The 27,976-nt window shown below is 38.2% G+C and overlaps 2 protein-coding genes across 2 annotated transcripts in view; both read right to left on the bottom strand.

Moving 5' to 3' along the window:
* cacnb2b (calcium channel, voltage-dependent, beta 2b) overlaps positions 1-7,380 on the bottom strand; it is a 95,959-nt gene extending 88,579 nt beyond the window's left edge. Inside the window, exon 1 of the mRNA XM_049482827.1 lies at positions 6,861-7,380. Within this exon, the coding sequence (XP_049338784.1) occupies positions 6,861-6,908 (48 nt within the window). The 5' untranslated portion in view covers positions 6,909-7,380. The remainder of the gene's footprint in view (positions 1-6,860) is intronic.
* A 9,619-nt stretch (positions 7,381-16,999) lies between these two features.
* Positions 17,000-27,113, bottom strand: tmem236 (transmembrane protein 236). Its single transcript, XM_007235289.3, has 4 exons — positions 26,528-27,113; positions 25,023-25,095; positions 23,669-23,792; positions 17,000-22,040 (listed from the first exon to the last, which is right to left on the bottom strand). Exons 1-4 carry the CDS (start codon positions 26,788-26,790, stop codon positions 21,427-21,429), a joined length of 1,074 nt encoding a protein of 357 aa, XP_007235351.3. The 5' UTR covers positions 26,791-27,113; the 3' UTR covers positions 17,000-21,426.
* Positions 27,114-27,976: the final 863 nt, after the last annotated feature.

Genomic DNA, 27,976 nt, shown 5'->3' with positions numbered 1-27,976 from the left:
AGTAAGTAAAAAAAAAATAAATAAAATTATGCACTAGAGCAAAGCCATCAAAAAAATCAATTGAAAAAAAGTTCCACTGATAGATTATTCAGGTTTAAGGAACTTGTAAATAATGTAATTACTCTGCACTAATTATAGATTTTTCTATGCCAAGAACCATTCAGAAAGCTTTATGTAGAGACAAATAAATATATTAGAAAATATGAATTTGGACACATAATCAATGTAGAAAAACACTTCTAATAGAATGAGACACTCTGGAAAAGCCACACATGAGCCTAAAGTCACTATGCAATAAAAAAGTGAAATGACAATGTCACAGATTTAAAGTGCATTTGTATGTTTTTTTTGTATTTGTATTATGATTTCTGTTTTAAACCTGTTTATTTCAGTTCGTCTAAGAACAAAAGTATTTCCCATTAAAACATCACACACTTCCGATTTTTTTTCGGCACCACTATTTGCATGTAAAGCATGACGTCCCTCTTCTCTTTAAACTAAACTGCTGATAAGGCACAGTTTAATCTGATGTACAGGGGTTGGACAATGAAACTGAATCACCTGGTTTTAGACCATAATAATTTGTTGTCCCAACGGACAGTTCTGGTGGAACCAGGAGAGTTGAGGTGCACATTGAATTCTGCCGTGATTTGGGCCCGAACATCCCTTTCAGACAGCTTCCCCTTGCGTCCACAGTTAATCCTGTTGGATGTGGTTCGTCTTTCTTGGTAGTATGCTGACATTACCCTGGATACCGTGGCTCTTGATACATCACAAAGACTTGCTGTCTTGGTCACAGATGCGCCAGCAAGACGTGCACCAACAATTTGTCCTCTTTTGAACTCTGGTATTTCACCCATAAAGTTGTGTGCATTGCAATATACTGACCAATCTGACCAATCAGAGGACAGTGTGCTTGCGTGGTTTTGTGGTGAGCATTTTGGTGCATTTAGGTTTGTGTCTGTGTGAAACCAAACCAAACGGAGGAAGAAAACACTCCAAATAAAAGAACTCAACTCATCCGGACCATAGAAACTAACCACAGGTGTGAAAATGCTTTTAGCTGCTCAAGATTTTTTTATATAATGGTTGATATAATGGTGTGATGAGATTAAGCTTCAGTGCCCGTTCAGTAAAACGTTGCTTTTATATTCAAGTAAAATCAGTAGCTTTAGTAATTCAGACTAGGGGTCGAGTCTTAGTGAGTTTACAGTGCCTAGTTTTTGACAAAAAATATTGATATTTGACCTTTTATTGTTAAACAGATGCAGAAACAAATAAGGGCTCTGAGTGGTCCAGTGGGCTAAGCACTGCTAATATGATCAGGCGATTGCCGGTTCGAATCCTGTTCATGTAGCTTGCCATCAGCTACCGGAGCCCTGAGAGAGCACAATTGGCCTTGCTCTCTCTCTCTGGGTGGGTAGATGGCGCTCTCTCCCCACATCACTCTAAAGGGTGATGTCTGTGTGCTGATGTATCGGAACCGAGTCGCTGCACTTTTCTCCGAGTGTGCCGTGATGCTACTCAGCAATGCTGCATCAGCAGCAATTTGAATAGAGGCAGTGGCTGACTTTACATGTTTTGGGGCATCACTAGTGATAATGTGGAGTCCTAATAAGTTGGTTGTGTAAATTGGGGGAAAAAATAGAAATAAAGTATTAAAAAAAAAACAGGTAAACAAATACTGTAAATACTTGAGGCAAAGGGTTCAACAACAATAGTTGAGACCATCATCTTATTCACCACTAACATGCTGCAAAGCTGTGCTGTAATCAGTTCAGGCTGATCATCCTTACGCACGCACAGACACACACACACACACACACAGCTGCTCAGGTACCTGCATACAGCGGGCCTCTTCAAAATAGAACCGAGAGTGTTTATATTATTTATTTATATGGATTACGTTTTTATTTATAGCAGCCATGGCGCTTGAGCACCAAACTGCAGAAGAGCTTCAGTCATATTCACAGCAGCAACAGTAGCTCAGGAAAGCTAAACACAGAGATCTGCATCTCCACCAACCACCTGCTACTACTATAACAGGTAGCTGTTTGGTAGTCCTGAATGCACCTGCTCGGGAGTGATTATAGCCTTCAGCTAGTTCACGATGCAAACAAAATTTAGGGGACAAATGTCGTCTCATGCTCATTTAGCTTATCTCAGATTAAACTACCATTCAAATATGTTCTATGCAACTTAACCTTAAAAATTGTGTCAGGACTAGTTATATGGAATGTAAAACAGCATATTTAAGCATTTATATTGTAAATTTTATTGTGTAAATGGATGGATTTGAACTTTCTGGACCTGAACTACCCACTTCGGTGTAAGTAACTATAGGTTTACATAGGATCTCCAGTGGATTTGCTGTTTTACAGAGACTCTAAGACTAGGTCAGTGGCTGAACTGCACTTAGCAGGGAATTACACATGTTGTAAAGTAACATATGACATTGGAAAGACCGATATTAGTCAAAATATTTTTTTTTAGCGTTCTAACTGTTGCCCATCTCACTGCCTACTGGTGTCGCAGTGCTGTTAGCCAATCAGAGGCGATATGTTTGCATGTATAATATTCATGAGCAAGAGCCAAAATCCTATCGTTTGTCCATCCACTCCTCCACTGGACTAAAGCAGTGTTCTAGCGGATGACCAGAGCACTTATTTATTTATTGATTTTTTTTTTTTACAAAAACCAGCTCATATGACATTCATTCATACTAGAGACCACAAACTAGACATTTTAAAATGAATGAAAAAACCGATGGAATGAGATATTTAAGAGAATGATAGCTTATCCTCTTTTTCCTTTTCTTAACACAAACCCATACAATCACTGAGTGAATTTTTGCACATGCTTATAGGGGTGGGCGATATGGCCCTAAAATAATATCACGATATTTCATGGCATTTTCGCGATAACGATACTCTTAGCTATATGACAATGTAAAAAAATGATTTCAAAAATACACTATACACTGCAAGAAAAAAAAAATATTACATACAATATAGTATTGCACACGCCTAAGTGAGATATTAAAAAATACAAGAATTTGATCAGATTTGTAAGAGAAGTCAATGATCCAGAATGTCATGATGCTAATAATAATGCACTTTAATTATCTCCATATATCCAGGATTAAAGTAAAATAAATGATACTGGACAGATTTAATCTGTCTCTAATAGATATATAAAGGGAAATGGGATGGGTGATGTGGCACGATATTTTAGGGTATAATATTGTTCACGATATTTAAAAATTTTGACGATATTATTGTGTACGATACGATATGGCACACCCCTACATGCTTACCAGCTACCAGCTATACTTTCAAAGCTAGTGTTTTATCTGTTGCTTAAAGAACTCTACTGTTTATTTCCATTTCGCTGCATTATAACTATTGTGTTTAAATTCCATTTTCAGATTCCATTATCGATTTTTAGTTTTCTATATTATATTTTTGTATGTGACATTGTATAGGTTACCACAAGTTAAAAACCCACTATTGTGGATAGGAATCATGGAAGTAACTAAAAAGTGTTAAACAAACCAAAATACTTTGGGAAGCAATTAGAGGTGCTGTTAACTTGCAGTTTTCAATACTGGTTACTCTAATAAACTTATCCTGGGCCACACAGGTAACTCTTGGTCTTTCTTTCCTGGGTGGTCCTGATGAGAGCCAGTTTCATCATAATGTTTCAAATTTCTTTTTCTTTATTCTTATTCTTTCTTTTTTTTTATTTTCTTTACTTAGTTATTGACTGTATACCAGCTCTACCTCTTCACAACACAACTGACATTCTCACATTAAAAATGCAAGAAATTCCAGTAAATTCAGCTGTTAATTGAAAGCCATGCCAGGTGATTACCTCATAAAGCTGAATGAGAAAATGCCAAGATGTGCAAAGCTTTTGCAAGTGCGTACTGTGAAGAATCCAAAATATAAAACAGATTGTGGTTTGTTTAACTAAATAATGTTTTCTTCATCATTTGGATTACTTTTGAATTAATCTACAATGGAGAATATTTTTTAAATAATGAAAAAAAACACTGAATCTAAAATGTGTCCACATTTTTAACTGTACTTTATTTATATTTATTAATTTAAAATCTGAATACATTCATTATGCTTACATGTGTGTCAACAGTATTTAGCTATAGAGTATAATTTTCTTGCATTCTCTAAGGACATTTCTTTCATTTACAATGCGTTGACTAAATTCTATAAATATTCCACTTACTGAATGTAAACTTGCAATGATTAGATTCATCTATTCTAAAAGACAACCACACCACAATGCACAGTTTAAAAGTACTCTTCCAAATGTTTGGTGCAGTTACACATTCTCACCATAGAAGTCTCCCAGAAATCTTTAAATCCCCCCTTAGTCTTAGGACTACATAGCATTTTAAATAGAGATTTTCTATTAAACACAAATTGTCGTCTAGGCTTAGACTAGGCTTAATCCTTGTGCAGGAACAAGCCCATAATGTGTTTACCATAATGGCCATCCCTAGCTTTATGTATATTTTTAAACCATATTAATAAACCAGTACTATTTTTGCTGTTTTGATTTCAGAATCCCATGCTCATCCCATAAAATAATCTAATTGAAATGTACAGGGGTTGGAAAATGAAACTGAAACACCTGGTTTTAGACGACAATAATTTATTGTGGTGACGGACAGTTCTGGTGGAAACAGTAGAGTTGAGGTGCACACTGAATTATACCGTGATTTGGGCAGCCGTGGTTTTATGTTTTTTTGGATACAATCCGGGTTAGCACCTGAACATCCCTTTCAGACAGCTTCCTCTTACATCGTCCACAGTTAATCCTGTTGGATGTTGTTCGTTGAACGTTGTGTGCATTGCAATATTTTAAACAAAACCGTGCTCTTACCCTGCTAATTGAACCTTCACACTCTGTGTTTCAGTTTCATTGTCCGACCCCTGTATCTTGCACACTAATTGTATTCCAAATAAAACAGTTCAAATAAAAAAACTAATAATCAACAATTATTACCATGACATTATTGTCCATGTTGAGTGCATGCAAACCTCCAACCACAGCATAAGAAGCAAGTCACCAAACCAAACAGCTTTATTATAAAGACACATATATATATACACATCTGCAGTCTAACAGATCTTCTAAGCTTAAAAAAAAAAAAGAATTTGTAAAATGGCCTTTCCAAAGTCCTGACCTCGACGCTTTTAAAAAGAGAGAACTGTGCTTAAAAGCTGGTTTATTCCAGGAAGCCAGCAGATTGTATTGAACCACCAATTCTGCCAAGAGCAGCATCCAAAAATCCAACCAGAATTCTGACAGAAGCTTGTTGAAGGCTATGGAAAAAAGTTGTGCACAGGATTAAATTTGTTAAGGATTATTTAACCAAACTTTAAGAATGCTTAATGTAAGCGTTGGTCAATTTTATTGTATTGTGACAAAGTTTATCGTGATACACAAAATGATTTGCATGAGCGTACTGTAGATATGTTCAGAACTCTACTATGTAAAGAACTCTGATCAACTGCTCTACATTTCATTACAAAGAGTGTTGTAAGTCCTGTTTAATTGGATGAAAGGCAGCAGGTTTTGAATAAAAATCACTGCACTGGACTAAAATATGGAAGTAACTGCAGTAATACTAGTTTTTGCAATACAATATCAAAAACAGCAACAGATAAATGAATGTGTATTGTTAAAATAATTATTTAAAATATATAGATATATGTTTTCTATTACCGCATGTTTCGGACTATAAGTCCGTGAACGTCTCTGTGAACTCCTATTTTCTGGTCTATTTTCATTCAAGGCACATTAAGTGACACTAGTAAGGATTTCTCTACTGAAAACTGTTTATTTGGGTTAGTAAAGAGCTTCTGTTTATTTACATTAAGCTCATATTCCTAATTCTTTGTAAAAGGATGAGTTTTTGGTGAAGTTTTTCAAGCACTAAGGCAACAGCACTAGCATTAGCCGCTAACCGCAATGCTAGCGGGACGTAATTGCCGCCTGATAGCACCAAACTGAAGAACCTTGAGTTTTCTGGTAACCCAGGGTGTTATCAGCTTGTGGTTCGTCCCACATAGCTTGTTTTAATACGGCAAACACACAGACTAAAGCCTCTGAGCGGAGTTAGTGCTAGCGGCTAAGGCTAATGCTAATGCTGCTGCACCAAGCCTTTGTGCTGGAGAAACTTCACTGTAAAGTCACCCTTATAATGCTGCACTTCAGTGGAGTGGCTTTACTGCTTCTTAATACCCAACTGGAGAGTGACCCCAAACACACATCACAGGTGGTTTTGAAATAAGGTCTCCTGACCTCAACCCAATTAAAATGAGAGAGAGGTGTGCCTAAACATGAGAGCTATTTCAAGAAACCATCAAATTGAATTGAACTTTACCAATTCTGACAAGAAGAGTGGATAAATATTCAACCATTGTTTTGCCATGAAATTCATATCCATGATGAGTGTAGGCAAGCTTCCAACCACAACATTAGAACCAAACAAAGCCACCAAACCATTCAGAAAGCTGAGTCTATAGACATCTATAGACCAAGACTGCAGTCCAGGACATGCTCAAGCAGACCTTCTAAACCTTGATTGAGCAAATCTCTCATAAAACATGTTGCACTGGATTTACTTGAACTGATTCCAGTGTGAACATGATTTCTACACAACTGCATCAGTTCAATGTCTGTCTCACTAATATCTGTTTCATAGAGCAGGTCAGTGACCCACCCAGCCACGGTGAATCAAGGTCTTCCAGAACCAGAGCAGGACGTCCCTAAAGTGACGCCAATCTATTGGTCACCTTCACGCACGCAAAAACGGGCGACAGGTTACTTACGTAGGTGGACTGTACTCTCCGCCAGTGTCCCAGACCACAGCAATACATCAAGAGCACATCCAGAGGGTCGTGATGAAGGGGACAGCCGAGGAAAGCCGCAGGTCACTTCAGCTCACTGCGTGTCCAGTAGGGAGGTCCATCAGACATGGAGGGATGGCAGGTGTCTGTCCCGTCATCCCTGTGGCTCAGATAAAACAGTGTAGAAGACCACAGATCCCTCTAATACCTCCAGCTTTCTGCTGGCAGGTGAGTGGACGTCCGCTGACTGACTGTGCCATTCATAAACTGATCGTTCACGTCCTCCTTCAGATCTCGAAAGCTCAGGGGGGACTCCACAGGCTGCAGCTTCAGGTGTGTGTGTGAGAGAGAGTGTATCGTGTGTTCACCTCATCCCTGTGCTGCTTCTGATCCGAGTCTGCTTGCAGCTGCTTTACTTATTTATATATACACACACATACAAACACACACACACACACACACATTCTCTCAGACACACACACTAACACACACCCCTCCCTAACCCCCTACCACCTACCTCCGTCACATACACCCTCTCACCCTCTCTCTCACTCACACACACACCCTGGCTCAGAGTTTAGGATTGATACGCAATGGTGTAAATGTCATTTTTCCCGTTGGACTTTTCCCTGCGTCAGCCGCTCCCCTCCCATCCGGCCAATCACAGCCCAGAACACCAGCACGTCTCAGCCCTGTCTCCAGTCCACTCAGGCAGATGCTTCAGTCCACACACTACGCTCGTTCTCTCTCTCTCTCTCTCTCTCTTTCTTTCTTTCTCTATCTATCTCTCTCTCTCTCCCATTCTTTCACTTCTTCTGCTACCTCCCCTCTCTCTCTCTTTCTCTCTAATCCTTTCCTTCTATATACTGTACATATGTCTCTTTCCCTTTCAATCCATTCCCAGTCTCTCACTCTATCTCTATATGCGTTGTTCTCTCTCTCTTTCTATTTCTCTCCATAATTATTTTTCTCTCTCCCTATATTCTCTCTCTTCCTGTCTTTCTGTCTCTTCACTTTTCCATTTTTTGACTGCCTTTACCATCTCTCTCTCTCTCTAATCCTTCTCAAGATTCTAAGTAGCTTAATCGCTCCCTCTATGTACTGTACTTCTCTCTTTTCGCTTTTAGGATTTCTGAAATTGTGTCCTAATACACTCATCATCATAATAATAGTTGCACCCAGAAGAAATCAACCACCAGGAAAGGACACTTAGTGGGCAGTTGTGCCAGACTGTTATGGAGTCTGTTATGGAGTCAGATATGGACTCAGAATGGCAGCTAGACATCTTCAGTGACGAGTTATGCTTTTGTCTTGGTAGAGATGTGTGTGGTCAATACCAAGATCAATGGTTTGTTGTCACATATCACACATCCAAAAAAGACCTGGTGTCATTGTAGGTCTTTATTACAGGAAAAAAAGCCCAACATTATACACTGCTCAAATAAATAAAGGGAACACTTAAACAACACAATGTAACTCCAAGTCAACCACACTTCTGTAAAATCAACCTGTCCAGTTAGGAAGCAACAATGATTGTGAATCAATTTCACCTGCTGTTGTGCAAATGGAACAGTCAACTGGTAAAAATGAGAGGCAATTAGCAAGACACCCCTATAAAGGATTGTTTCTGCAGGTGGTGACCAGACCTTTTCTCTGTTCTCATCCTTTCTGTATGGTGTTTTGGTCACTTTTGCATTCTGTCAGTTCTCTCACCATAAAGGTAGCATGAGGTGGTGTCTACAACCCACAGAAGTTGCTCATACTCTGTATACATACTCTGTCAGTATAGTTGTGTGACCAACCCTTTATTTTTTTCTTTGCCAAAGAACAACTGCCTCTCCAAGAAGGGCAATCAAGGTCCAAAGACCAGACAGAAGAAGGTCAAATCCAGAAGAAGGCCAAACTGGAGGAGCAGAAAGGACAGCAGTAGCTCTTCATTAAGAATCTTGTAAATTTGTAATTTTTTATCAGTTCAATAGCCTTCTAGACCGTACTTACCCCACCATGTTTCAGCTCAACCAAGGGGTCTTCAAAACCCACACACACCTGAGTGGCAACCAGAATTAAATATGTATGTCGCCGGCCAACCTGCAGAGTGTCAGCTGAAGCTTGGGCAAGCCACTTATTGATACTGTGCCAACTATTCCCTATTTACTATATCACTATTCACAATGCCAAGGCTATTTTCAGCTGTATCCGAGTGACACTCAAAAAGAGATAACCAACTTCTAGAAAAGTGGTAGAATTGTATCCCTCCTGTGACTCTTTTGGGATTTTTTTTTTGCCACAATGCTTTGATGTAGACTGGCCTTAAAAACCCAGCCAACCCATTTAAAGGAGAACTCCTGTGTAAAAAGGACTTTTGAGGTAGTAAAACATGATTAAAAGTATTTACCTTTGATGAATAGCACACCTCAGTTCTCCCACAGCGTTTTAACAGTTTGTCCAAACAGCCTTCAGATTGGGTGAAACGGGGCATAATTTCCCCGATAAATCGCTTTTTCCACTGTTATTCAGTAGCTCAAAGTAGCTCCACACCTCCTTGCTAGAATCCGGAGAGCCCTGACATTTAAAACCACTGTTTACAACCTTTTGCATTAGCTTCAGCTCTGAGCACCGCCATTACTCCTGGCGCCGGCTGCCACGCTATGCGGAGTCTATGTATATATGTCTGTCATTATCAGTACAGCAATGGCGGAGCTCAGAGCTGAAGCTAGCATTGGATAGTATGTATACAGTGTTTTTAATAAGCTTCTTGTGCACTTTTTAAGTTATTAATGCCTCGTTTTAAATGCCAAGGCTCTCTGGATTCTAGCAAGGAGGTGTGGAGCTACTTTGAGCTGGATAACAATGGAAAAGGCTATTTATCAGGGCAAGTTTTGCCGTGTGTCACCCAGCCTGAAGGGTGTTTGGACAAACTGTTAAAATTTCTGGAACTCAGAACGCTGTGGAAGAACAGAAGTGTGTATCATGTTTTACTACACCAAAAGTCCATTTTACACCAGAGTTCTCCTTTAAAAAAAAGGAAGGAAACAAACACAGTCTAACACACACACACACACTGTCTTTCCTCTGTCATTCCTGTTTATCAGCTCATTCTCTTTATCTGTGTACTGTATCAGTGTCTGTCCTTTCTCCATGTCCTTTCTCTCTCTCTCTCTCTCTCTCTCTCTCTCTCTCTTCATCTCTCTCTTTCTCCCTCTCTCTCTCTCTCTGGTGTCTGAGGAGGAGAAGAAGGGCGAGAGCATGTATAATTTCATTTGCTGCATCTGTTCAATATGCTGACTGGGAAGTTTAAAACTGAATGAATTTAAATTAAGCCAGTTTTCCAGCTGCCATTAGAACAGTCGTATCGCGCTCAAAATCGGCTTTCTGCACTCCATCTCATGCCACGGATCATGCTTCATTGACCAGTCAGTGGATGAAAGGGATGCAGAGAAGACAGGGTTGATTCTGTGGGGCCGGCAGTGGTGGACGAGGTACACAAACTTGAGTGTGCTTGAGTTAAAGTAGAGATTCTGTTAAACGAGTTAAAATATTACTTACGTAAAAGCAGACATCCTTCTTTTAGACCTTCTCTAAAAGTGCAACAGTATTTGCTTTAAATGTGACACAGTGGCCTCCTAGCACTGGGGTCCTGGGTTCAAGTCCCCATCTGGGTGGAGTTTCTATGTTCCCCCTGTGTTTGCATGGGTTTTCTCTGGTTTCCTCCCCTGAAAAACATGGAGATAGAAGATGGAGATAAAAAGGATACTCTAAATTGCCCTGATGTGTGTGTGTGTAACCGTAAGTCCAGGGTATGGATTGAGTTTCCTGCAGGTGGATGGTTGTTTCCGGTTGAGAGTATGCTGTGCATGATTGGCTGCTGCTTTTCACCAGTGTGTTGGTTAAGTACTGAGTGTAAAATAATTGTGTGTGTAATGTGTCCTTGGGTGTCTAGAAAGGAGCTTTTTTTAAAAAAGAAAAGAAAGTGTAGTTTAAAAGCAGAAGTAGCATTTTTATTATGGCTCTAATAGCCTCTTTTTTATTTTTGTAACAAAACGCATTTTAAGTAAAAACACTCTATTGTCATTTTTGTTCATTACTCCTTTAAAAGAATGTTTTAATTTATTTGTCTGACAATAACATATAATTAAAATGATCACAAGCAACAGTACAATTTGAAGACACTTTGTATTGTTTGTATAGGTTTAAAAAATTAGATTGCTTTTACTATATTCCATCTATATAGTCCATATATTCCACAAGTTATGTACACTTATGTTACATTGTTGATGTTGATTCATATGCTTGTACTGGATAGCTATTCGAAAAGGTTAAAACTAGTTTTGTCAATGTTAAAACATTAACACATTAAAATATACATTTTTAACAATATTTATCACATATTTATCACATTACCTCCTTGCAAAATTCACTCTTTTTCCGAGATTAGTGACATATTAGCAGTTTTATTTAGCAAAGTAAACACAACATTGTTACTGGTGAGTTCAGGAGACAGATTCAATTCTGTGGTACACCTTTAAAATAAGGCTCCTTTATAAAGGTTTAAAAAATACTTTATTAAGGGGTTTATTAAATGTTATTATTAGGCTTTAAGTATTTTTAAGCAGCATTAATAAGCAGTTCCAGCACATAAATATAACATTTTTAGTTTAAAACTTTATACATTTACCTACCTAGGTGAATTATTTATTTAATAATACAGTGTATCACAAAAGTGAGTACACCCCTCACATTTCTGCAGATTGTTAGTCCTTTTTTATTTTTTACACTGACAAAAAGACACTTTGACACGATGAAAAGTAGTCTGTGTGCAGCTTATATAATAGTGTACATTTATACTTCCCTCAAAATAACTTAATATACAGCCATTAATGTTTAAACCACCGGGTACAACAGTGAGTACACTTTTTTTGTGTGGCCACCATTATTTTCCAGGACTGACTTAATTTTTCTGGGCATGGAGTTTACCAGAGTTTCACTGGTTGCCACTGGAATGCTTTTCCACTCCCTAACAACATCATGGAGATGTTCTATTGGGTTTAGGTCTGGAGACATGCTTGGTCAGTCCTTCACCTTTACCCTCAGCCTCTTCAGTAAAGCAGGTAGAGGTGTGTTTGGGGTCATTATCATGCTGGAACTCTGCCCTGTGACCCAGTTTCTGGAGGGAGGTGATCATGCTCTGCTTCAGTATTTTACAGAACATACTAGAGTTCATGTGTCCCTCGATAAAATGTAACTTCACAGCACCTGCTGCACTCATGCAGCCCCAGACCATGACATTCCCATCACCATGCTTGACTGTAGGCATAATACTCTTATCTTTGTACTTCTAACTGCTTGAGACCATGCTTGAGACCATCTGAACCAAACAAATCTTAATCTTAAATCTTAATCTCATCAGACCATAGGACAGTTCCAGTAATCTATGTCCTTTGTTCACATGTCTTCAGCAAACTGTTTACAGGCTTTCTTGTGTACAGACTTCAGAAGAGGTAGCCTTCTGGGGTGCCATGCAGGTTGACCCCCCACCTCTTTATTCTCTACAGCAAGGCTGACAGCACTCCTGCGCCTATCTTTCAAAGACAGCATTTGGACGTGACACTGAGCACGTGCACTCAGCTTCTTTGGATGACCAACGCGAGGTCTGTTCTGAGTGGACCCTGCTCTTTTAAAACGCTGGATGATCTTGGCCACTGTGCTGCAGCTCAGTTTCAGGGTGTTTCCAATCTTCTTGTAGCCTGTGTTTAATTAGAGGTGTACTCACTTATTGCGGGTGGTTTAGACATTAATGGCAGTATATTGAGTTATTTTGAGGGAAGAATAAAAAAAAAAATTGTGTAAAAGTGTCATTTTGTCAGTGTTGTCCCATGAAAAGATATACTTAAATATCTGCAGAAATATGAGAGGTGTACTCACCTTTGTGATACACTGTATTTACATATTAAATTTACTTTCTGTATTATTAAATTAGATATGTTAGTGCTGAAAGAGAAAGTAAGATAAGCATCCAGAAAGATCTGAGGTTTAACAGTATAAATGAATGTGAAATCTCGTTTTCTTGTCCACCTGTTCTATTTTTGTGTTTTAAATGCTTTTTAATGAGTTTTAAAGTATTTACAGTATAATCTCTTGCTCTTTCTTTCTAATATTTCTAATCAATTTTTTTTTATCAGATTTCTTAATCTGATTGTGAACAGATTTTTAACTTAATGTTTGAGCTTTATGGTTTGTCACATCGATGTGCAGTTTCCATGGTCAGTTTCAGGCCACAGGTTCACTGTTGCTGTTTGATATTATGTGGATGATGTTATCAGTGACATTGAAATATGTGGTGCTGGTATCCCAGGAATTTTTCACACACGTCAGCGTCACTGCTGGGTTAAGAGTGGGTCCACCATCCAAAAAAATATCCAGCCAAGAGCAGCAAGTGTGGCCTGAAACTGACCGCTGATAGAGCTAAAGGACATCTAACACACTCTCTTCCTCTACAGCAGATCTACAGCTACAGTCTCACAAAGTACATAATATAATATACTGTATGTATATATTGTAATGAATGTACTATATATACACTGTTTTGTAATTTGTGAGTGTTTTAGATGAGTCCTGGCAGAACATTCTGGATCAGCAACAGACGTGTGCAACTCTCACACAGCCAAGAATACAAGTCTGTCAGGCTGTGTACTACTGGGGGTACAATACACATATTAATATTTAAAATGTATTAATATTAAAAGTTGTCTGTTTTTTCATTGAAACCTATGGGGATGGGTGGGGTTACACAGCTTTCTGAAACCGAACAGCAGGGGGCGCCCGACCTGTGGTGGATTCACTTTTAAGAGACGATGCTCTGTCCAGCTATACACAGTCTACAGTGTTGGGAAGGTTACTTTTAAAATGTAATCCCTTACAGATTACTGATTACATCACTCAAAATGTAATTTGTAACGTAATCAGTTACATTACTTCAAGTGAGTAACGTAATCTGATTACTTTGGATTACTTTAAATATTGTCATTTTTTTAAGCCTGAATGAATGTAGCAACCACATATTGCATATTATTCTTTTATTTTTCTTTCCAGTTAACAAATAGATAAACAAATAAAACAGCCTTTTCAATCACTCTATAAACATACTTATGAAACCATTTCATCAAACAATTTTATGAAACACTTCTATAAATTGATGATAAAACCATTTAAAACCAAACAATGTAACAACAACTGTAAGCTATCTACTTGCAGGTTTGCCTCCAGTGTAATTTTGACAACAAATTGTGATTTAGTCTTAGTCATAGTCTTGTGACGAAAATAGTATTTAGTTTTAGTCACAATTTAGTCATCTGAAATGTTTTTAGTTTTAGTCGACTTAATGTCATAAGAATATAGTCGACTAAAATTACAGTACATTTAGTCGACTAAAATGTAAAGGGTGTAAATGTAAATGATTTTTCATCAGTTTCCTTGAATTATTAACTATACACGTATATGAAATGAAACGTTTAATAACCAATTGAGTAATATTGTTAATGTTTGAAAGTGAAATATATTTATATATGATTTAATGTATATTATATTATTATTATTATTATTGTAGGTGTGTGACTATACATATGTTACATTTAAAATTTTGCTCTAGAAATCAGGTCATAAAACATCTGAATAGTTAAATTAAAGTTTAAACAGAGCTGTAGATGCAAAAACAACTTTTAAAGGATCTAGTTTTATCTCCAGCACATCTACTGGAGCTACAGTCAAAACAAACATTCACACACTGTCCTGTAGAGATGCTCTCAGGATGTACTGAGAAACTTCATGAGTTAAAGTGAGAAACTGATGAGAAAGTGCTGTAAGGAACTTTACACAGACTTTTGGGTTCATAGATTCACTTATTTTATTGTTTTATTTTCGTTATATTATTGAGTTCCTTTCTGACCTGCTGCTGCTTTAATACTAGCTATATCTTTCCCACTGTGAGACTAAACAGATGATTTGATCTTAATGAGTGAGTTCTGTATCAGTTCTGTGTTTTAGTGCACTGCCGAGTTAAACACATCAGCTCATGAAATAACATCAGCATTAAAACGCGGATCTCTGCATGGAGATCTGTGTGACTCTGCTCTGCAGAAGCTGAAAGATTAGTGGTGTTTTTACCGGAGATGGAGTCTCTGTTTACACATTATCTTGTTTTTCGCGACGTCAAAGGAGAAATATATCGACTCTCCCCTCTCTCTCTTCCTGCTGAACACTGTCGAGTTAACTTCCAGTCGAGCTCCGTAAAGACAGGTTAATTCCCGGGTTTGTAACTGAGCGCGCGGCGCCTCCGCTAAAGTAGCAGTGATTGGATCTCTTCCTAACTGGTCCCTACCTTTCACAGAACTAAATCAGTTCTGATTGGATTTCGTCCCTGCCAAACATTTTCGTCTCGTTTTTATTCGTTGACCAAAATGTCAGTTAATTTCGTCTCGTCGTGTGTGCGGAGCCGCTGTCTGCCCCTCCTCCCTGTGTGTGTGTGTGCAGCGAGACGGGAGGAGGGGCAGAGAGTTCCCTGTCATATCAGAGCGATTTCACCGCAAAATGTTATTTGCGTTTTGTCGGTGTTGGATTGGAAGAGCAAAAATAGGAAAGTACCGCAATGTAACCCTTTTATTTTAGCAGAGTAACTGTAATCTGATTACCACTTACTGAAGCAGTAACTGTAACGGATTACAGTTACTTATAATTTGTAATCTGATTACGTAACGCCGTTACATGTAATCCGTTACTTCCCAACACTGAGAGTCTATGCTCTTAAGTATGTCCATGTCTGTTAAAATGATAAAACAGTGATACAATTTAAGTGATTTTAGCCTTGCCCATGTTGGAACTAAATAAAGGCTGCGTTCAGTGCAACGCAACCCAGCATGCGCCGCAGCATGCGGCAACTCTCTCCGTTGAAATGAATAGGATGCGTCGATGCTTAAAGTACTAGTGGACACGTACAGTCTGAGATGCACCATCCCTTCCACACCACTGTATTGTGGCATTTGTTCACTTTTCCAGATTTTAGGCTACATTCACCTTACAAATCCAATTTTATGCTCAGATCAGATTTGGCTATCCTGATGGTTCAAATTTACAAATGTAAGTGATCTGTATCTGTGTGTCATGTGAACGAATCTGTCCCTGAAACGCCTCACATGCGCACATTGATGCATGTATAAACATCGCTTTCTTCACCAACAACAAAAAAATGTCATATTTGAGAGACGACTTGTAGCTTTATAAAGGGAAATGGATGAGTTTGTTAGCAGCTCATATGTGGAGCATCTTTTGCTGGAGTGGAGAAACAGTAAACAGCTGGTCTGAAGTTCATGTTCAGGTCAAGGAGGTAAAAAAAAGACCAGGTGGTTTGCTTTTGCTGTTTTTGCAGCTATAGCTGCACAGCTACACCAAGAGATGTGTGGATATGAGAGAGAAGCATGTAGTGCAGCATAAAAGCAACAAGACATGAATTTCAAATTGACCATATACATTCATGTTACAGGTCCATGGTATACGTATAAAAGTGACTCAAATCTAAATTGGAAAAAAAAAAAAACGGATTTGGCATGTTCACACAGCCATGAAAAGAATCAGATCTGAACCACATTGAGCAAAAAATCTGATTTAAATCACTTCAGCCTGATAATGTGAACGTTTATCCTTTAGTTGGTAATTTTCACCTGTCCTACTTACCTTAATTTTTTTTTACTAATGGTTGAAATCACTAATGGTTAGACTGTAGCAAAACGAATAGAATTTGTTATATTTTTAAATTGTTTATTATGTTTTTTTTTTTTGTATTTTTGTTTAAAATGTATTTAATATTTATTATTTCTCTATATATTTTTAATCCTTACAAAATGCTGACATTCATAGAGTCATTAATAAAAGTTACATTCTCTGCTTCACAGAGTATAGGTGTGAAGTCGGGCGTAGGCAGAAGACAGTTCATCACGTTGATGATTTAATGCACATCCTTAACACTTTTTCTATAACTGTAATGACTATAATTACTTATAATTTACAGGCTTTGTTCTCCAGCTTCTTGGCTTTTCTTGGCACCCACATCAACACCATAAAACAAGGGCCAATCAATGATAAATAGCGACCTTTATTTACAGAGTATGAGCTCAGGATTTCACACACACACACATATTAGATGTTGCATTCAATCAGATCCTCACAGCATTGCTCTGTGAACACTGCTCTAGTTAAAAAGTCTTCTCTGGACGGTAGAGACAGTTACTCTTTGTCTGTATAGTGTATATACAATAGCTAACTACTGATCCAACATACATGAGTTTATATATACAGATCTGGAAAAAAATAATTGGAGACCACCTAAAAATGATTTTACCAAATTGAAAACCTCTGAAATATAATCAAGAGGAAGATGGATGATCACAAGCCATCAAATTAAGCTGAACTGCCTGAATTTTTGCACCTGGAGTGACAAAGTTATTCAAAAGCAGTGTGTAAGATTGGTGGAGGAGAACATGACAAGATGCATGAAAACTGTGATTACAAACCAGGGCTATTCCAACAAATATTGATTTCTGAACTCTTAAAACTTTATGAATATGAACTTGTTTTCTTTGCATTATTTGAGGTCTGAAAGCTGTGCATCTTTTTTTGTTATTTCAGCCATTTCTCATTTTCTGCAAATAAATGCTCTAAATGACAATATTTTAATTTGGAATTTGGGAGAAATGTTGTCCGTAGTTTATGGAATAAAAACAACAATGTTCATTTTACTCAAACATAAACCTATGTATAGCAAAATCAAGGAAACTAATCCAGAAACTAAAGTGGTCTCTTATTTTTTTCCAGAATTGTAAAAACAGCATACATTGTATCACAGTTAATAGTTTGCTATAGTTAAACTACTGTTAAACTAAAAGTGAAATTATCATAAGAAACGCAATAAAGACAGTAAGCCATATAAAGAAAAGTAAGAAATGAAAGTAAATACATACAAAAATCTGTTTGAATGAGCGACCTTGAAATCCCCAAGCTCCTCTGAGGCAATACTAAGCAGATATTCTATATTAGCTATTAATATTTATACCACACTCTTTGTTAAACTCTGATGGAAAAGTGAGGGGAGGGCTTCATTGCATTTTCTCATTTATGATGAAGGTGAAATTAATGCTTCAGTTATTCAGTGTATCACTGTATCAAGTTGCTTTGTGTTCATACTGAGGGGGACTCTCTCTTAAACCATTTTCATGTATGAACTTCAGAAAATAAATGAGAAAAGTATGTTTAAACATTATCCAGAGTTGCTCTTTTACACTGGTGGAAAAAAATAAATAAAACTAGCTTAAACCAAAGTTGAAGAGTGGTTTCACACCTGTAGTTTGTGTGTCTGGTTCAAATCAGTTGTTTGTGGCGACACATTTTGTTGCACTTGCATTTTACATTGTCTCTGCTGAGCTGTCTGTCCTGTGTTTTAGACTGGAGCATATTTCAGTGCAGATAAGCTTTGAGCAATGACCATGATGGCATTAATTCATAGCTGTACTTTGTAATTATCTTGGCAATTAAGCTGGTTAAACTGCACCTGAACAGCTGCTAAGCTCAAACTCAAGGAATACATACAGCTCTGGAAAAAAATAATAGAGCACTTCAGTTGCTGAATCAGTTTCACAGATTTTACTATTTATAGGTATATGTTTGAGTATATTCATAAAGTTTTAAGAAGTTCAGAAATCAATATTTTGTGGAATAACCCTGGTTTTCAATCACAGTTTTCATGCATCTTGGCATGTTCTCCTCCACCAGTCTTACACACTACTTTATGCCTTTACTCCTGGTGCCAAAATTCAAGCAGTTCAGCTTGGTTTGATGGCTTGTGACGATCCATCTTCCTCTTAATTATATTCCAGAACCAGTGCAGAGTTTTTTTTGGTCCACAACCTAAGTGTGATTACTGTGTTCACACCTGCCAAATCGAACCACAGCCCATTTTAATCAGATCCCAAAAGAAAAAAACACCCAAAATCTCATTTACATTCTTAAACTTCCATCATTTACATTTTCAGTTTTAGCCAAACCTTTTAGAATGAACAGACCTCTTATTGTGTTATGTGGTTGAGGCAAGGGGTGGAACCTGTGTCTGAAGAGGTTGCAGAGTATAAAGTGGAATTTAAACACACACAAAAATAGATCCCTGTAAAATGAAATTCACACAACCCACCTTCACCTCATCCCACCACCCCAAAATGCAGATAAGCTAAATTTGATATATGATTTTTCAGATGTAAGATTAATGTTGCTAACAATCCATGTTAGTATTTACCACACTGATTTAGCTCTGTTCAAAATGCATAACCAAGTCATCACACCACAGTCCTTCATAGTCTAAAATACACTATATACTCAAATACCAAAATTTGGGGTAAAATTCCATGTTCTGATTTTTGATTTTTAGAGAAAATAAATCCTCTAGAGAGATTTTTTTTTTATTTTTGTTCTATGACTGTACTGTTACTGCTTCTACTCAGTTAAATACATCATGAAATCTGACATGTTTAAAAATGTTGATATATGTTTCATTTAATGTTTCTTAAAATTAAAAAAATAAATAAGAATTTTGTTCTTATTTGCAAAAAAAAAGTCATATGTAAGTCTGTCAAAACAGTTTTCCAAAACAGGTTTCCAAAATGTTAGATTATTTATATGCCATTACAGAAAACACAGCTCAAAAATAACAGAGTAAATAAACACTGTACAAAATAAAACTTAAAATGGTTCTCCTTAATGGATATTTTAAGTCAGCCAAAATATACCAAAATATATTTAATTACACTGTAACCACTAACCTATATCAACTAACAGTATTGGTTTCTTGTTAAAAGTTGGCCTATATAAATAATCTGTGTTGCAAAATGTACAAATTGTAGCTGAACCCTAGTTGAGGCCAAACCAACTACTACTGCACTACTCTGCACTACTGCACATGCTCAGTTTGACTCTTTACCTGAACAAGGTCTACTGAGCAATTCTGCAGGGGTTTTCACTTGATGTCGGTCACGCCATTTGCATATTGGGCGTGTCCTCACACCTCTCACACTTACCATCAGTGTGTAGTCATTCCCCACAGGCTGCTGCTTTCTCTGGGGATTTATATATGTGTTATATAATAGTGAACTGCCTGGCCTCGATGTTAAAGGCTACAAGAGCAAGTTACTATGTTTTGTGTTGTTGAGTGTAACTGTATGCTGGCTGGGTCCAGCCGGTCACATGTGCATTAGTGAAAGCTTATGTGACAGACAATAAAACAGATATGTAATTAACAAAAAAATAAAGTTGGTGAGAATAAAACTTTATGAAACATGAATTATGTGAACTAATGATTTCTTGTTGGCACAACTCCTGGTGGTGTTTTTCTTTAAAACCTTAAAGCTTGAGTTGGCCTCAAAACTCAAAAATTTAAAAATTGGGTTTTCTCAGCTTTTTCGTTTTTATAGGGCATGTATTAATGTTAACTTTTTTTTAAATGCTGTTTATATTCAATAATTAATCATTAAAAATAAATAAATAGGGGGGTTCTGGGTGGTCTAGCAGACAAAGGCGCTATGATCAGGAAATCACTGGTTTGAATACCAGTCATGCAGCTTGCCATTGCATGCCGGATTCCTGAGAGAGCACAATTGTCCTTGCTCTCTCTGGGTGGGTAGATGGTGCTCTCTTTTTCCCCTCATCACTCCTAAGGTGATGTTGATCAGCACAAGCTGTCTGTGAGCTGATGTATCGGAATCGAGTTGCTGCGCTTGTCTCAGAGCGCGCTGTGATGCTACTCAGTAATGCTGCATCAGCAGCAGTTCGAAAATGTATCGGAGGAGGCATGTGCTAGTCTTCACTCTCCTGGAGTTGGGGCATTGATAGTAATAGGGGGGAGTACAGCAAAATAAAAAGTGTGGGTGGGATTATCGGCATAGCTAAATTAAGGAAGAAAAATGAAAAAAAAAAAACGAATTGTACAAATTGTCTTGTTAACGACTAAACATGAGCACAAATTGATATAAATGTAGGAAACAGCAGTCTATATAGTCAAGTTTGTTTTGCACTATTCAGTTTGTAAAAAGGTTCTATGGTTATTTTTCAGTTCTAATTAATTCTGATACAGAAACTACTGATCTAATATAGCATATCTTTTTTTTTTTTTTTTTTTTTTTACAAACATCTATTGTGGGTACTATGAAACTGATGTTAATAATGACAGGAATATATAAAAGTAAAGTATAAAGTATAATGTTATTAAAGCAAAAAGTGTGGGCTTACATACAGGGACTAATCTAATGGAATCCCCAATGGTATCTTCTGGTGTGACTCCATGAGGCACATATGGACTTCCATCTCTTGAGTGCTTGCTTATCTCCTTTCTTTTATATATATAATGGAAGAGAAATAGTGTTTTCAGTGCTCATAACTGCTATAATCCTTCACGTCGTTATAATCCATCTCAGGCTTCCCCTCATAAAGAGGCAGCTCATAACCAAGCTTCTCCCAGGCTTCAGAACATGCTCCCTCTGCTGAACACCTTCAGCTTCGTCAGGAGCATAAAGTACACAAATGTGAGGCAGACCAGCAGGTTCTTCATCACATAGAGCAGCGGCGTCACGTAACCAAAGACCACAACCAGGCTGATCCTCACAACCAGGAAGGGAAGGTCCTGGGAAAGGACCCCCAGTGAAGCCAGCAGAGGACTGTTAGGAGCTACCACCACACGAAGCGTGGAGATAAAGGCCAGGATGTAAACCGGGAAGATCCAAGCCGAGTAGAAGACTTCCCTAACCCCACCCACCCTGACCATCTCCACCGTGTCCAGCCAGAACAGGAAGGTGTCCAGAAAGAGTTCATGCCGAGGGTCTCTGGCCCAGAAGATCCGAGGAGACCCCGAGTGAGAGCGAGAGGAGTACAGGTAGGCCGTGCTGGAGGTTCGGGACATGTTGTATCCATCCATGGCTCTCCAGCGTCCTGACGCTGACATGCTCCTGACCTCCGGACTCACCGCTGCGCCGTTCTCACCTCCGTTCACCTGCGGCAGCTGCGCCGACACAGAGGACACCTGCTCCAGGTGAGTCAGCACAGGCCCAGACAGCTCAAAGTCTGAGTCCAAACCATCAGCTTTATCCAAAAAGAAGATAGAGAGTTCATTAATAAACATAATTCAGGACATACAGGGGTCGGACAATGAAACTGAAACACCTGTCATTTTAGTGTGGCAGATTTCCTGGCTAAATTGGAGCAGCCTGGTGGCCAATCTTCATTAATTGCACATTGCACCAGTAAGAGCAGAGAGTGAAGGTTCAATTAGCAGGGTAAGAGCACAGGTTTGCTCAAAAGAGTTCAAAAGAGGACAAATTGTTGGTGAACGTCTTGCTGGCGCATCTGTGACCAAGACAGCAAGTCTTTGTGATGTATCAAGAGCCACGGTATCCAGGGTAATGTCAGCATGCCACCAAGAAGAACCAACCACATCCAACAGGATTAACTGTGGACGCTGTAAGAGGAAGCTGTCTGAAAGGGATGTTCGGGTGCTAACCCGGATTGTATCCAAAAAACATAAAACCACAGCTGCCCAAATCACGTCAGAATTTAATGTGCACCTCCACTCTCCTGTTTCCACCAGAACTGTCTGTCGGGACAATAAATTATTGTGCTCTAAAACCAGGTGTTACAGTTTCATTGTCCAACCCTTGTAATTATAGTGTCCATAGCATTACGATGTAGGTGAAACACTTGATTGTACTAACTATTTAGGCAGTATTCATATTATAAGAAATTATTTTATACACATGAGAATGTTATTATTTGTAAAGAACACATGTATATTTCTCGTCAAATATCTAATATTTTCATACCTTGTCCAAGGCCCTGCACTATTTCATGCTTTTCAACATCAGAGAGATCCTTTTTCTTTCCCATATTGATTGAAACCTGTAACCTGCTTAATAATGTGGAACAGGTTTTTTTTATTATTATTATTTACTGTTATCTTTGAGAGGTTTGTTCAATAAAATTGGATGTAAAATTGACTTAAAAATACACTGACTGTCATTTGCATTAAGCATTTAGGAAAATCTGAGAAAAATATCACTTGCATTATAATTGGAAACACAGCAGATTTGTGAGATGAGACACAGCTCTGAAAAAAAAAAGAAAAATAGACCACTTAAAAATGATGAGTTTCTTTGATTTTACCAAATTGAAAACCTCTAAAACATAATCAAGAGAAAGATGGACAAGCCATCAAACCAAGCTGAACTGCTTGAATTCTTGCACCAGGAGTGGCATAAAGTTATCCAAAAGCAGTGTGTAAGACTGGTGGAGGAGAAAAACTATGATTAAAAAACAGGGTTATTCCACCAAATATTGATTTCTGAACTCTTAAAACTTTATGAATATGAACTTGTTATCTTTGCATTATTTGAGGTCTGAAAGCTCCGCATCTTTTTAATATTTCAGCCGTTTCTCATTTTCTGCAAATAGATGCTCTACATGACAATATTTTTATTTGGAATTTGGGAGAAATGTTGTCCGTAGTTTATAGAATAAAACAACAATGTTCATTTTACTCAAACATAAACCTATAAATAGCAAAATCAGAAAATCAGATTCAGAAACTGAAGTGGACTCCTACTTTTTTCCAGAGCTGTATTAGGTTTATAATTGCATACTAATTACTAGTACTAGTTTTTGAGTATGAAGTACAGTACCAGGCAAAAGTTTCTAAAGACTTCTAAAGTCTTTACCTTGTCCTCTGAGGCGATATGGACGAATTCTTTCCACGATATCCACACAGATGAGGGCAAACAGCACCAGTGAGACGGGGAGCTCAGTGAAGACGTCAAAGAAGTTCCCTGTGTCTACCTGAACCTGTACAAACACAAGCAGGAGAGACGTTTTAGGAAACAAAAAATAATACAGCCTTAGAATCAACACTTAGAACTTTTTAACAGAAACAGAGGCAGAGTGGGAGAAATTTAGGCCAGAACCAAAAACACTGGGTCAGTTCTTTAAGAAAACACTGTATTTTAAACATCATGCACTGATTTTTCTGCTGGTATGTGTAACACATATCATAAAGAGTGTTACATGATCGTACTAGAGACTGCGCTAAGTTTGGTTGTCATTCACAGACTCATGTGACCTAAACGTAATCAAAGTCTTTCGATGGCTGTAATAGAAAACCATTGACATTCCACAGCTAACCGTTGGGTTAATGGTAAATCTGTTGTTTTTGTGTTGGTTACTCAGTACTACAGGAGGCCTTAAGCTTTCAGCACTAGCTAATAGTACTGCTGTCACATGTGTCCCTCTATACCTCTTTCAGCGGGAAGTAAAGATATTTAATTACGCACTGGTGAGCAAACAAAAGCCAGACAGTAAAGAGTCTCTGTCTATCCATAACTCTACTCTGGTCTTTATAACTGCCTCACAACACACAAATGTTTTTTTCTTTTTTTTTCTTTTTTTACCTCATGTTGTGCACATATATCTTAGTGTTTGAATCTTTATACTGCACAGTTTAAAGATAAATACACAGAAAATATGGTTTCAAATATGTTCGCCAGGACATCCCCTGAACCTCCTCGCTGCTTAACCTTCACCTTTTGTAATTATGCCAACTTTTAACAAATACTTAATTGTAAGTTGTACTTAATAATGTAAATTGAAGAGATTAGTTTTCTATTGTTTACGGTGTAATTTAACATTATTTGTTCAGCTGACTTAAAAATCACATTCAGGAGAACAATTTTAAGTTTTGTGGGGTTCTTTTTACATTGCAAGCGCAGAAGCTGGGATTAGCAGGGTTAGAGCAGGTTTGCCGCACTAACACTAGCCAGGCTCAGCAGAGTGATGGAGGTTGGCCATGATGCTAACAGACACAACAGTCAGAATCTGCAGGGTTGGAGTAGACTATCCATGATGCTAACAGCCAGGCTTAGCAGGGTTGGAGATGCAGTTCTTACAGGCATATCAGTCAGGATTTGCAGGGTTTAGGCAGATTAGCTACAATGCTAACAGCCAGAGTCAGATATTTTAAATCACTTTGAATTCTTGAAATTCAAGTCCAAAAGAAAAAATTAAGTCAAGGCACTTTACCTTAGAGCTGGCCAGGAGAATGGCAAAACACGGTAATGTGCTGAGAAGAACATACGCAAGTGTCACAGGCCGCCTGCGGAAGAGTTTAATGTTGTTAACAGTTCAAACAAAGCATGAATCAATCAATTCTCAGAGAACTTACATGAAGCTTGACCCAGTCAGCATATAGTCTATATACACTCAGCAACACAAAACATAGCAACTTGCTATGTCTCATATTAACTTTCATATAACACATATATAAATCCCAAGATTAATCATACTTTTGCTCACGTGTCTTACGTGTCCTTAGTGAATTTCTGAGTGTCTATTGGTCAGTTTCACTCAAAACATTTCTACAGATTTCTCCAAACACGACACCACTAGTCAAGACTTGACAGGACAGGAGGCGAAGTGAGGGTCTTAGACCTCAGTAGGCTAAGACTAGAGCCTTTTAGATTAATTTGCATTTTTTTTAAATTACGAATTAAAGTTATAATATGAATCGGGTGCATAAACACATTAATATTGACTAACAGATATTTCAATTCAGGCTATAACAGCATTTACTAGTCACCTTAGCAAGCATAACACTTCTAATGGTGATGATACGAGAGCTACTGTAAACATGGAGATATCAGACCAGTAAACTCTGTCTGCATCTGCTCATTCACGCATTGGTAAAATGAAAAAACACAGAATTAGGACTGGGGAAAAAAAAGAGTACCAGAGCAGAATAATCTGTTCTAAAAGGAGACCGCTTCTCAACACCTATCTAATTCCATATTCTCACCAGAGAGTTGCCTAAATACCCAACATTTACAAATTGTCACTGTAAAATATTTAATACATGCATTCTTTGGCAGCTTTTAAAGGCTAAGCAACATCTAAAGGACCTCTCAGAAGATTTCACATTATTTTAGCTTCTGAAAATGTAAACGTGAATTAAAAATAACAATCACATATTTCATTGATGATTTCAATATGGAAATTCGCTATGGAAATTCTTAAAAAGATGGCGACTGACGTCACCGGTGGAAAACACAGAGAGCAGGTGCTTTTCCTGGCGGGGGTGATGAATTTGGCACAACGCCGGCTTTCCACATCCCATAGTTATGGTAATCTTCAGGAGTGAAGTGAGGGGTGTGTGGACTTTGCAGTGTCCCTTTTTAAAGTTTACAATTTTTTTTGTCATTTTGCATCAGCTTCAGTTTATCTGGTTTAAATTTTTAGGTTGTTTTTCCACCATCTACTTCACGTATGATGTGTTCCAGACTCAGAAGCCAGCGGGCGTTGCTAAATAAAAGTCTTTTAAGCTGTATTCCTTGAATTTGTGAGGAAAAATGTTTTCTAACTAATGATCATCTGTCCAATAGAAACCAAGCTGATTTCCTCAACTCAAAGCTATCTGGCTAACTAAGAGTTCCTTTTACTTGATTTATGAAATACTTTCTACAATTTCCATAAAAAACACAAACTGTTAGTAGTATAAAAGGATCATAAGTACAAATCTAATGTAAACTCACCAGTTGGTAATGTCTGTGAAGAAGCGCCTGGACTTCAGGATGAAGAACTTCAGTGGGGCCCACACGAACAGGGTCACAGTGGTCACGTATGCTATGGACACTGCCACCACCAGCCAGTAGGCCGTGGTGTCGCCGGATCTGACAGCCCTCATGAGGGAGGCGAAGCGCTCCAGGACCACAAAGATGGGCACACAGAGAAAGGCGAACTGCAGCACCTCGTACACGATCAGCTTGACTGTGCTTGTGGAAGGCATCCTGGCCATGTGTGTACGAGTTTCAGATCTCCTGGGAGTAAACCGTCAGTTTGATCCCCAGGTCCGGTGCATGCATTACCATCTCTGAAACACACACACACTCTTGACACTCTGGACTCTGGACACTGGCGCTGCTTACACTGCACTCCTGTTCCCACTCTTTTTATAGTCAGAGTGATGAAGTAGTCATGCGTTTTCTTTTATGAGGGTCACCAGGAGTCATCTCCAAACAGAAACTCTCTAAAAACAGTAGGTTTAAGTGAGTAAGGTTGCTCAGTGATTTCGATACAAGATTAAAAAAAAGATTTTCAGAGAAATAATAAATGTAAAAAAGTGCATTCTGCTTTCAGGTTGTTGCGAGACTCTTACTACAATGGTTGCTGAGGTATTCCAGGTGGTTTCCATGTTGTTGCTACTGTGCTTACTTTGTTATGCCAGACAGTTGCCATGGTTGCGCTAGATGGTTTCTATGGTGTTTGTTAATTTGTTCCTAGGTAGCTGCTCTGCTATTCCAGGTGGTTCCAATGATGTTGCTAGTTGTTTGTTATGGTATCCCAGGTGGTGTTGTTAGGAGGTTCCTATGGCTCCCCAGGTTTCTGCTGTGGTGTTCCTAAGTAGTTGCTATGAAAGCAAAGGTGGTTTCTGGCTGTGGTGTTGCTAAATGTGTGCTCGAAAATTGATAAACCCTTTCATATTTTTTATATTTCTGCATAAATATGACCTAAAACATAATCAGACTGTTAGCTTAATTACTAAAATTACAGGGGTTGGACAATGAAACTGAAACACCTGTCTCATTTTAGTGTGGGAGGTTTCATGGCTAAATTGGAGCAGCCTGGTGGCCAATCCTCATTAACTGCACATTGCACCAAAGTGAAGGTTTAATTAGCAGGGTTAGAGCACAGTTCTGCTCAAAATATTGCAATGCACACAATATTATTGGTGACGTAGCAGAGTTCAAAAGAGGACAAATTGTTGGTCTGCGTCTGTGACCAAAACAGCAAGTCTTTGTGATGTATCAAGAGCCATGGCATCCAGTGTAATGTCAGCATACCACCAAGAAGGACCAACCACATCCAACAGGATTAACTGTGGACACAAGAGGAAGCTGTCTGAAAGTTGTAGCTGGTTCAATATGTGAAGAGTATTTGAACCATTATGACATTTATAGGGTGAAAAAAAAATCATTTTATAA

Source organism: Astyanax mexicanus, chromosome 8 (assembly GCF_023375975.1).
Source record: "Astyanax mexicanus isolate ESR-SI-001 chromosome 8, AstMex3_surface, whole genome shotgun sequence".
In the NCBI taxonomy this organism is placed as follows: Eukaryota; Metazoa; Chordata; class Actinopteri; order Characiformes; family Acestrorhamphidae; genus Astyanax; species Astyanax mexicanus.
Note: the sequence above shows the minus strand (reverse complement) of the source record. Positions and strands in the feature narration are given on the sequence as shown.